Source organism: Lathyrus oleraceus, chromosome 6 (assembly GCF_024323335.1).
Source record: "Lathyrus oleraceus cultivar Zhongwan6 chromosome 6, CAAS_Psat_ZW6_1.0, whole genome shotgun sequence".
Lineage (NCBI taxonomy): Eukaryota > Viridiplantae > Streptophyta > Magnoliopsida > Fabales > Fabaceae > Lathyrus > Lathyrus oleraceus.
In genome coordinates this window covers 476,763,225-476,775,321 of record NC_066584.1, presented here as the reverse complement: position 1 = coordinate 476,775,321, position 12,097 = coordinate 476,763,225, and the positions used below count along the sequence as shown (strand labels likewise).

Genomic DNA, 12,097 nt, shown 5'->3' with positions numbered 1-12,097 from the left:
ATAGCCCATAAAGCATTTCTACAGATGCAATATGTGAAACATCTCTTTAACCGCGATCCTTACATTCTAACCTTTGAAAGATTTAGCCAGAATGGTAATACAAACAAATACAACGATGTTGAACATGATGAAAAGAAGTTTAGAATGTAAGGCGTGAAGAGCAAGTAAAACATGTAAAACAATTAAAACGAGCAATAAAGATAACGACGAGAAAATTAAATAAAGTAAAGACAATGACAGGAATTAAATAAAGTAAAGCATGACAAGGAATTAAATAAAGTAAAGCATGGTAAGTAAAATAAAAACGCGATTAAATTAGAACCTGCTCCAAACGGAGGCTTTAAATCTGGTACAAGAAAGTAAATAAACATTTGACTTTGAAAATAAAGACGACAACAAAATCAAAGTGCTCCAACTCAATTTCACTAAGGTGCGATAACCCCTCGATGTGACAGATTACCGCTTTTACAAATGATATTATAATCTTAGTGTTGTAAACTAAGTTGGATGATTTGGAAATGAACTAGAACGACCTATTTATAGAGGAACTCAACAGCATGCAAAGACCATGATGCCCTTCAACTTCTCTTTAGTGGGAATGTGAAATTCAAAGGTGGCGTCCGCCACCTCTCCATGGCGCCCGCCATGTGAGTAAATGGGGAAGTTCACGGGATTATGGCAATTTCCTCCTGGTTGAGGGCTGATGTGTCATGACTTCTCCTATAGTGACCGCCATGCAGAATGCCACGAGTACAATATTTGTCGAAAACCCTAATTTTTTGGTCTTTTTGCTTCGTTTCTTCAAAAAAGATCCTGAAAGAGCTAAATACCTGAAAACAACAAAAAAGAAAGCATAACACAAACAAAATGATAATAAAGACCTAATAAACATGTGCAATCCGAGTCAAATACGCGGTGTTTTCAGTCTGACCAGCCATCAAACTGAACTTGTGACAACCATACATTATTTTATTCTTGCTCATGCTCATTTACAAAATATAGTTTTAAAAAATAAACTTAAGTTACTTTTCACTCCACGTGGGTTCAACATCCTTACTATTATATCACTTGCTACTTTAAACATACATGTATACTTGCATGTGACATCACACGTTTTCAAGCCACACATGCTCGCATTTGGAAGAGACTATGTATGACGAGTGTTATGATTATTTGGTAAATACATTTATGGTACTTGGTTATTGAGAAGGCAAACCCCGTGAGGTGAGAACCCCCTTTTAGGAAGACAAGTTACAAGCGAATTACTTACCTTTTTCCCGTTAAGGGAAGGTATATATATATATATATATATATATATATATATATATATATATATATATATATATATATATATATATATATATATATATATATATATATATATATATATATATATATATATATATATATATATATATATATATATATATATATATATATATATACACTTTCATCTCTAATTAAAAGATTCTTTTGAATTTTTATAAAATTCTCTTCAACTTTCAAACTGTATTAATTATTTTTTTAAACATATCATTATTTATATTATGGGTTTAATGGTGATCCTCCATGTCATACTAGTATTTTAAAATTTTCAATCTGATTTGCCGGGATGCATGGTCGTCATTAGTTGACAGTGTAAAATAAATTTACACGGTCAGTGCATCACTCCTTTTCTTTTATATTATATATATTTTTACAATCTTTAATAAATATTCTTGTTTAAACATCAATTATTTATTTCTCCTAAAAATCAATTTATAAAATCATATAAATAATCAATAAATTTGACTGTAACTATCTCCTAAAAATAAATTTTATACAAATTTATAATTTATTATGTGAAATTATATATTTAAGAAGAGTCTTATATCTAGGGATGAAAGTAATATTAAATAAAAATGCCAACGACACATCTTCAACGAATTAATATTTATGCTCGAATTTAAAAAGATGCGAAAATCAAATATGAAAGTATTTTAGTTATAAAAGACAAACTGTAACGTAAAACTTCGATTTAGACCGTCGGAGTCTAACTTTTAAGACCCAAAATATAGGGATTCAAAATTTTAAAAATAAATGAACTCGAAAATATATAGTCCCTATAAATTAAATATATATGAAATTCTATAAATTAAATGTCCATAAAATTCAAAGTAAAGTCTTAAGACTCTATCATTTTTTAAAATTGACTTTTTAAAGAAAAAACTGACTTTAAAAAAAAAATACTTTTTTATAAACGAAAAAATAAACATTTTAAAAAAAAATCATTTAAAAAAATCATTTTCTTTTTATTTTCGAAAAAAATCAATTTTATTTCAAATAAAAGATTTTTTTTATTTTAAAAAAATCGATTTAATTTTTTCGGAAAAAGTGATTTTTTTTTGTTTTAGAAAATATTTGACTTTTTTTTTCTATTTTCGAAAAAAGTCTTTCTTTTTTCCAAAAAAAATCACATTTTTTATTATTTTCAAAAAAATCAACTTCTTTTATTTATAAAAATAATTATATTTGACTTTTTATGTTTCAGAAATAATCGATTTTTTTTTCAAAAAAACCAATTTTTTTATTTTAATAAAAACCGTCCTTCTCATTTTTAAAAGAAATCAACTTTTTTTCAAAAATATCAACTTTTTTTCAAAAATATCAATTTTTTCAATATATTCAAAAAAATCGACTATATTTATTTTTTTAAAAGAATTGATTTTTTTTTCAGAAAAAAATGATTTTTCCAGAGAAAATAATTTTTCTTTTATTTTCAGAAAAAAAGTTTTTTTATTTTTGAAAAAATATTAGCCTTTTTTTTCCAAAAAAATCAATGTTTTTTTTAAAATCTTAAAAAAGTTTTATAAAAAAAAATATTTTTCAAAAATGTTTATTATTTTTAAAATATATATTTTTAAAAAATAAAATATTTTATTTTAAACAAATTATATTTTGAGCCTTCACTTAGATCTCTAAAAAAACAAAAATATGAGAAAGTTTAAAAAGAAAGGGCCAAAAACTATTGATTTATTTGGAGTCTAAAAAATGGAGTCAAACATAATTTCAAAAAATTTATAAGATCTGCAAGCTAACTGATCTCAAAGATAATTTTAAAGGAAACAAAACGACCTTAAAAATGAATTATTAAAAAAAAACATTAAATTTAAAAAGCTCAAAAATCGGACCTACAAAAACAAATTTATTCTAACAACTTATATTCATTTATTAGATAAGAAAGCCAGCAATATCTATATTGAACATAAAAAAAACTAATAGTAGTATTTATGTTAGAATTTAAAATAAGTGAAAATATACAAAATAAAAGTATTTAAAAAAAAAAACAAAACTCGAACATAAAAAGCACATAAATCGGACCCGAAAAAACAAAACAAATAGTATATAAAAAAGTGGGTTGGTGAAATTGTTTGGTATTGCCGCTTGAGTTTGTGTGTTTCTTTACCACCTAACGTTTAGACGGAGTGAACGAGAAAAACCAAAAAAAACCAAACAAAACCCTCTTTTTCATTCTATAACAACATACGAAGAAAAACACAACAAACAACATCGTACATCACTCTCTCGTTGTTTTTCTTCTTCTCTTCTTCAATTCAACCATGGCTTGTGCAAAACTCAACTCCCTCTCTTCTCAATGGATCGGTAATAATCCATTCTCTTCTCGCCGTAGATCTTCCTCTGTCACCTCCACTCGCTCTGTCTCTCTTCCGATCCGCGCTTCTTCTTACTCCGATGAACTCGTTCAAACCGCCGTCAGTACCCTTTTCTATTACTTTTGTTTTCGCTTTTGATTTGTATATTCAATTTTCTCATAGAGACTAGATCATTGCTTTTCTAGGTTTTGGTTTGTGATTATGTTGATTTTCTTTGGTTTGTTGTGTAGAAAACTGTTGCGTCTCGTGGTCGTGGAATTCTTGCGATTGATGAGTCTAATGCAACTGCTGGGAAGCGTTTGGCGTCAATTGGATTGGATAATACTGAGGCTAATCGTCAGGCTTATAGGCAGCTTCTGTTGACCACGCCGGGACTCGGCGAATACGTTTCCGGTTCGATCCTTTTTGAAGAAACGCTTTATCAGTCAACTACTGATGGGAAGAAGTTCGTGGATGTTCTCCGTGAAGGAAACATTGTACCTGGCATCAAAGTTGATAAGGTATGTTGTTTGTGAGTAATATAGGATCAGGGTTCTAATTGAATAAGCAATTTAATTAAGTGCTTATGTATAAGTTGTAAACTGTTTTCATAAGCTATATTGGAGAGTTATGGAAATAAGCTTATATACTTGTCCTAAGTTGTTTATGTCGGTAGGTAAGCTTAGATGGGTTAATCTAGAAAGGCTTTAAGATTGGTTATGTCTCAATGATTGATTGAACGCAAATTGGTTTTGTAGGGTTTGGTTCCTCTACCAGGGTCAAACAATGAATCTTGGTGCCAAGGGTTGGATGGATTGGCTTCTCGATCTGCCGAATACTACAAGCAAGGTGCTCGGTTTGCTAAGTGGTAAGCTATTCTTAGTGACTTGTTTATGAAACTTTGTTGTTTATAGGATGCATTGAGAAATCGAGTTTAAATGGTTGTTTGCTTTTGAATTGTATAGGCGAACGGTTGTTAGCATTCCGTCTGGTCCTTCTGCATTGGCTATTAAGGAAGCAGCATGGGGACTTGCACGATATGCTGCTATCTCTCAGGTATTCCTACGTTCAATGAGTGTTTGTTTATTGAAATTAGTCCGTCATTAGATAAAGAACGTACCGTTGTGGTTTATTTTTTTGTACTCTCTTAAACAAGCCTTCTTGTAATCCGTTGCAGGACAACGGTCTTGTTCCAATAGTTGAGCCTGAGATTCTTCTCGATGGGGACCACCCGATTGAGAGGACACTTGAAGTTGCCGAGAAGGTATGGTCAGAAGTCTTCTTCTATTTGGCCCAAAACAATGTCCTTTTTGAGGGAATTTTGCTCAAACCTAGCATGGTTACGCCCGGCGCCGAGCACAAGGAAAAGGCTTCTCCCGAAACCATTGCCAAATATACACTAACCATGCTTAAAAGAAGAGTTCCTCCCGCAGTTCCAGGAATCATGGTACAGTTACCGCACTTCATTTTTAAGATTGCAGTTACGTTATTGGAATTTGAAATTGAGAACCACTGAATTATTAAACTTTGCTGTGTTTGTTTGTATTTACAGTTTTTGTCAGGCGGACAATCAGAAGTTGAAGCAACACTAAACCTTAACGCAATGAACCAAAGTCCGAACCCATGGCACGTGTCGTTCTCGTATGCACGAGCACTGCAGAACAGTGTGCTTAAGACATGGCAAGGTCGCCCGGAGAATGTGGAAGCGGCTCAGAAGTCTCTTTTGGTCCGTGCCAAAGCTAACTCCTTGGCTCAGCTGGGAAGATACTCAGCCGAAGGTGAAAATGAAGAAGCCAAGGCGGGAATGTTCGTCAAGGGCTATACCTACTAGAAGTTGTCCTTGGTTGATTTGTTTAGCATTTCTCATCAGTAGCAGTGAATTTTAAGGAGAGTTTTTGTTGTATTTTGTTTTTCCTAACAAATGAGTTTGAATAAAGTGAGCCAGAAAGAAGGCCTTTTCTTGGTAGATTTTGCTCTTTGTCCCACTTATATTGGGAGACTTCATATTTGGTATATTTGAACTACATTATATATTCTGAGTGATTTCGTTAGCTTCACTGGATTTAAGTTATGTATCCGAAGCGTTGAGATTTATCAAATTGTAACTGAAGCGTTGATAGTTGTGAAATTGTTGTTCTAGGATGATGATTTTGCAAATAATTTAGAATAACACATATTTGTTTTGTTTTGTTTTTCATGACATTGATTTCTGAGAGGTAGGTAAAATTGTTGCGAATTTTAGCTAATATATGAATCCTTTGAGTGGAAGCATCTTGTCTGATTAATTTTTCATACCATGTGAATGAAATGAAGCTATGTTGACTTAAAATTTAATAATAGAACTCAATGCGATTGGACAAAAAATTCACACAAATGCAATATTTGCTTCTTTATTTCTTTTTATTTGAATTGTTTGAAGTTGTAAGATCACTAGGATGTATCTACTTTCTTGTAATGAGAATTCACATGGAAGTGTTATTGTTTTTAATGGACTATATCTTCAAGCTTAAAAGTGAGCTATTATTAGTACGATCTGACATGCCTATGAATTGATTAATTAAGAACAACGTTATGTACAAAGGATGTGATTATTTCAAGGTGATGTTTGATGAGTTTAACATTGCTCCAACGGTAGAGCATTAAGCTTGCATGAGAGCTTATTATTAAGAGCTTATAAGAACCACCATAGCTACGAAATTGGTACTTATGCTGGAGTGAAACTAATGGAACTATGGTCATTGGAATCATCTACTTATGTATTGTTATCGACTATATATACAACCTTAGGAGAGTAGGAAAATGTAGAACCTGTCATAAAAATGACATTTGCGAATACACGTCGAGGAGGACGTTGTCCTTGATAATAAAAATCAATTAACTCTAATGGTCATCTTCCATTAAAAGTCCCCAAAGAATTTAATAGCAAATTAACCTATATAATTTTGATTTTTGTAACTAGATTAATTGTAACCTATATCAATTCATATTGATAGGAAAATATAAATATTGAAAAATCAGCCCAAATAAAATATATATTTAGTTAACCAATGAAATAAAAATAATAATCCAAATGAGATAAATATTTGATTAATCAATAAAATAGAAAAAATATTCTAAATGAGATAATATTTGGTTAATGAATGAAATAAAGAAAACTATTCCAGATGAGATAAATGTTTGATTAATCAATGAAATAAAAAAATTAGTCCAAGTGAGATAAATATCTGGTTAATCGGCGGAATAAAAACAAAATTAGTTTAAATGAGATAAATATTAGGTCAATTAATAAAATAAAAAATAAAATGATTTAGACTAACAAAATAAAATAAAATGAGATTTTTCATAATCAACGGTTTGTTGGAACCTCTTCTGGGGATATTCCTGATATGCTTTTGAAGACCATCGAGAAAATGAAAGCTGAGAATGCTCTGGTCAAAGAACGTCTAAACAAATAGGAAATGATGTTTCAGTTGATACTATCCAAACTTCCTCCACCTCCTTCTCCTCAAAACCCTTAATAATTTTTTTTTTTTAAAATAAATTATTTTGCACTCTGTGTCTTTTCTTTTTTGCTTACAACTCGTTTGTATCCATTTTCTGCCTTTTGGCACTACTTAATGAAAAACATGTTTGTTTCTTTCCATCACTTTTATTTTATTTGTGTGTGTCTTTTTGATTGATGACAAAGGGGGAAAAACGTAGTAAAAAGGGAGAATCGTAATTGATTTTGATATACATATATTCATAGATCAGAACTCAAATATTGTTTAATGTTTCTGCTAACAACTAGTTCGTAGAATAGTTTGTTAAGTGTTTTATAGGGATAAGTTCAAATATCAGAAGCTTTAACGCTTTTTGAGAAGAATCTCAACCAACAATCAGATCTAAGCATTGAGTCTTCAAGAAATTAAAAACTAGACTCCTGAACTTGGAACTTGACAATCAAGCTTTTAAGAAGAATTCTTAACAAGACTCTGAGAGCTCCTTTCAAAGAGATTTTTTTCCAAAGGTAATCAAGCTCTGAAAGAGAATTTCAAAGACAACCAGAATTCAAGCTTCTGAAGGTAACCAGACATTGAAGTTTCTTCAAAAGAACTCAACTAAGCTTCTGAAGTGAAGTTAATCAGAATGTTGATGTTAAAAAACCAGTACTCTGGACAACATCAAACAATTTCTGAAGACAAATCAGATTCTGATGGAAGATCATTTTGGTACTTCAAAAAAATTAATCAAGAAAGTGCTCTTTCATTCTGATTTTATCTTTTTAGGATTATACATCTCAGGGGGAGCTCTGTGCTTATGTAATTGAATTCCCTTTGATATATATATATATATATATATATATATATATATATATATATATATATATATATATATATATATATATATATATATATATATATATATATATATATATATATATATATATATATATATATATATATATATATATATATATATATATATATATATATATATATATATATATATATATATATATATATATATATAACTCTCGATTGTCGAACAAAAGATTAAGTCAAGTTTATTTCTTCCACCTTTCCTCTTAATTTGCTCAACGAAGAGCATTTTTTCCGCACTAATAGGGAGGACGGGTTTGTCACCTTTAATCGTATCTTTGGACCAGTATGTGTGACAAGTGTTTTCTTATTGAGTTTTAAAAAGAAAAGATTGGATCATATATCTTAGCCTAAACTCTACAACATAGTTTAGCCACTCTTTAGACTACCTCGAACCCTTATGGGGAGGACCTCTTTGAGGCTACTGTAGATAGCTCTTTTTATGGAGAATCTCTTTCTGAATATCTTTAAGGTACCCCTTTTATGGGCAACCCCCTCTTATGGGCAACCATTCCCTTCTATAGAGAACCTCTTTGGAGCTATGTCGAGGTAGTCCCTTCTATAAGCGATCCCCATTCTATAGAAGACCTTTTTGGAGTTACCTCGAGATAGCCCCTTCTATAGACAACCCCTTTATATGGAGAACCTATCTTGTAAGAGCGATCCCCTTTTATGGAAGACCTCTTTGGGACTACCTCGAGACAACCCCTTCTTTGGACAACCTTCTTGTGAGGACCTCACTTTTAAGGCAACCCCCTTCTGTTTATGATATTGTTTGATGAATTTTTAAAATATATAAGATGAATCGAATGATTCTATGTATATAAATATATCATTGAATCCATTCTATTAACTAATTTTTCATATGGTAGATAAATTTAATGAATATGTTAAATGAATATTTATTTAATTGATTCAATTATCACCTCTAACTCATACCCATAATTTAATTCAATCTCATAAAAGACAAAAACATCAGAATAAGAAAACGAAATCTGATATGAGCTTCATTAATGGATTCCACTTCTAAATTGTATTCCTTACTTCATTAATAAAATGTTTGTTTTTTATGAAAACTGTTTTTGATTAAAAAGGTGAACATATCAATACTTTGAAAGTTGGTTATGTATGTATTCCTATATTATCATGTCACAATTTATAATAACTTGTGTACTTAGTATTCATTCGCATTCACCTATGACATGTTCCCCCTTACCAATGGTTCAACGGTGATAAGGGTTTAATGGTTCATCCATGGTTTTAAATTGCGGTTGTTGCGGCTGCGGTCAATGCGGTCGCTGCGTTGCGCATTACGACCGTTGTAATGTGAAATTATTTTATACACACATTAAATATAAAAAAATTTATAAAATTATTATAATTATTTATGTTTCTTGTATTTATAATTGTGTATTAGTTTTAATTCACTTTTAAACTATTGTATCATATTTATTGCATGATATTCATGTATAATTTAAGTTGAATTCTAATGAAACAAACATTATCATAAATAATACTCTAAGTTTAATCAAACATAAACACATAATATAAGTTACAATTTATTTAAAATAAAAAGGACTATAGACAAAAATATTTTAATGTCCTATATTGCAGTCTTGATGGTGAAAAACAACATCATTTTGTCACATAACGATGTCCACTGCAATCTTGATGGTGAAAAACAATATCATTTTGTCACATAACGATGTCCACGGCAAAAATAAATAAATAATAAAACTCCTTAATTAGTATCTTTAAATTGCATCTAAAATTAAGACTTTTCACACATAGAGTTAACTAAATATAAATTCAAATGTTTTAAAATATAACTTACATGTCTCTTTCTACCATATAGTAGTGGAGTGGCGTGAAGGAGCATAACTTGTATTTTCACTCTGACTATCATCTTGTGTAGCTCTCTGTCCAAAGACATAAAAAAAACCATCACATGATTGTTGATGATAAGGATTGTGATAATTCGTTGATTGTTGGTAGTACGGAGGAGCTTGATCACTAGGATATTGGTTATAAGGGTTGAAATATGAATATTGATAAACAGGTGGATAATATTGTTGACTACTTTGTGATGAATCACCAATCCAAAAATCACTAAAACTATGAGCAATACTAGAAGAGGAAGAATCTTCAAGTGGAACATTTTGTTTCCTTTTCCCCTTTCTTCCAGATTGTGACACATTTCCTCTTGTCTCAATTAGCAAGTTGTCAGAACGATCCATATCAGTTAAGTTCCTATAGTGCCTATAATTTGGTGGTCATGATATGGATCAAGTTCATCATCTTCTCCTTCATCATCACCACCTCCACTTCCACCTTCACCTTCATTATCCACTTCATTACCACTACTATTACTGCTTGGTGGACTTAAACCACCACCACTTTCATTAGTTTCACTATTATCATCAACATTTTCATCATCTGTATCAACTATCGGCAACCACTCCGCATTTTGAACTCCATCCAATAATGGATTTTCTCTCTCTTCTATCCAATAAGATAATGGATCTTCTTGAAATATATAGTCAAAATTTATCGGATCAAAATTTGCTTTTATCTCTTCCCGACTCTTCCTTAATTTATCCCTCATTCTCAACTTCATATTGTAATGTGTGAAGACAAGCTTATGCAATTTTTTGTACTTCAATCTGTTTCTTGTCTTTGTGTGGATATAGCTAAATATACTCCAATTTCTCTCACAGTTTGTGGCAGAGGTTGTTTGACTAACAACTTTCATATCCAAACGTTGAAATTCAGGAGCACATGAACCATGGTATTCCCACCATTGGGCTTTTCCAAGAAGAAAAAAAAGAACATTATTGATTATATTAAAAAAGTAAAATATATTTATAAAATATTATAAATAAAAAATTGTATTTTACCCGCATCCATTTTAGACTAAGATTTTTAAGCTAGAGGTGTACCAAAAGTTTCACTCTTTTCTCTAAAAAGTGTTAGCTAGGTAATATAACAAAACATATAAGTACATAAACAAATTTCTTAATAAATAATTTATCAAATGAAAATATAATATCCATTACTTACTTGGTTTAAAGCTTTGATTTGATCATTTATGTTTCTTTCTATCTTCATGATTACATTAGTTGTTCCATTAAATGTTTCTTTATACACAATTTTTCCATGTTCAATTCCATATTGAAATTGCGGATTAAGAAAATAACCTTGAAGTGAAAATAAGTTATTAAGGATATGATATTATAAATTTAAATTCCATGACAAAATTAAAATTATAGAATATATACACATATCAGCAGAATGAAGATCAGAATGCATGAATTTCCAACGCTTGTCAATGATATCATTATATTTGGAATGGTAACGAGAATTTTGTTGAATTGCTTGTTTTGCTCGATCAATGGCTTCATATATGAAACCCATTGTTGGTTTCTCATCACCATTAACTAGTATCAAAACTTTTACAATTGGCTCAAATACTTTCAATATATCATTAGCCTTACTCCAAAAGTCCCTACTCATAACAATTTTCCTTGCTTCATATCCCGGTCCTTTCTTTTCTTTACCATATTTTGTTTTTCTAAATTCTTCAGAATTGAACATGTTTTCAAGACCTTCCTTTTGTCTCATAATTGCTTGAAGTTGTAGAAATTGTGTTGCAAATCAGGTAACACCAGGACGAACAATATCTCTACCACCTGTATATTTTTTCATGAGACTCACAATATATGTGTGGTTATAGATTAAGGTTGTCACCATTTGAACTACATACTCTTCACCCACTTCTTCCACAACTTTATCCAATAATTGAAAGTAGTAGTCAGTGTTTCTACTATCAACATCAGAAGCATCAACAGATTTCCAAAATACAGTACCTTTATGACAATATACCAAGAAATTCATAATATGAGTATGGTTGATACTGTTTGTCCAACCATCACACATTATTGTTAATCCTCTTTCTTGCCAAGTTTTTTTCATACTATTTATCCACTCTAACATTTCCTTATATTCAACTTCTAAGTAAATATTTGAGATTTCATAAGGAGTTGGGCATTTGGCTTTTCCCACTTCAGAAGCAGTATAAATCAAATTATGCAACCAAGGAGAGTT

General features: G+C 30.5%; 2 protein-coding genes across 2 annotated transcripts; one reads left to right on the top strand and one right to left on the bottom strand.

The window, feature by feature from the left end:
• The first annotated feature begins 3,376 nt into the window (after positions 1 to 3,376).
• Positions 3,377 to 5,598, top strand: LOC127095157 (fructose-bisphosphate aldolase 3, chloroplastic). The gene is made up of 6 exons (XM_051033889.1): positions 3,377 to 3,752; positions 3,884 to 4,153; positions 4,391 to 4,500; positions 4,598 to 4,688; positions 4,810 to 5,079; positions 5,185 to 5,598. The coding sequence occupies exons 1-6, from the start codon at positions 3,600 to 3,602 to the stop codon at positions 5,461 to 5,463; spliced, it is 1,173 nt and encodes a 390-aa protein (XP_050889846.1). The 5' UTR covers positions 3,377 to 3,599; the 3' UTR covers positions 5,464 to 5,598.
• Positions 5,599 to 10,235: 4,637 nt separating this feature from the next.
• On the bottom strand, positions 10,236 to 11,614 carry LOC127096346 (uncharacterized). The gene is made up of 4 exons (XM_051034930.1): positions 11,272 to 11,614; positions 11,054 to 11,190; positions 10,933 to 10,966; positions 10,236 to 10,798 (listed from the first exon to the last, which is right to left on the bottom strand). Exons 1-4 carry the CDS (start codon positions 11,612 to 11,614, stop codon positions 10,236 to 10,238), a joined length of 1,077 nt encoding a protein of 358 aa, XP_050890887.1.
• Positions 11,615 to 12,097: the final 483 nt, after the last annotated feature.

Bases quoted from the DNA above. Each gene is read 5' to 3' on its own strand.
- LOC127095157 (XM_051033889.1), top strand. From the start codon at position 3,600: ATGGCTTGTGCAAAACTCAACTCCCTCTCTTCTCAATGGATCGGTAAT. The intron at 4,501-4,597 runs GTAAGCTATTCT...TGAATTGTATAG, and splicing joins GGTGCTCGGTTTGCTAAGTG to GCGAACGGTTGTTAGCATTC. The intron at 4,689-4,809 runs GTATTCCTACGT...AATCCGTTGCAG, and splicing joins GATATGCTGCTATCTCTCAG to GACAACGGTCTTGTTCCAAT.
- LOC127096346 (XM_051034930.1), bottom strand. From the start codon at position 11,614: ATGAGACAAAAGGAAGGTCTTGAAAACATGTTCAATTCTGAAGAATTT. The intron at 10,967-11,053 runs GTAAGTAATGGA...TATATTACCTAG, and splicing joins AAATCAAAGCTTTAAACCAA to CTAACACTTTTTAGAGAAAA. The intron at 10,799-10,932 runs GTACACCTCTAG...TTCTTGGAAAAG, and splicing joins AGAAAAGAGTGAAACTTTTG to CCCAATGGTGGGAATACCAT.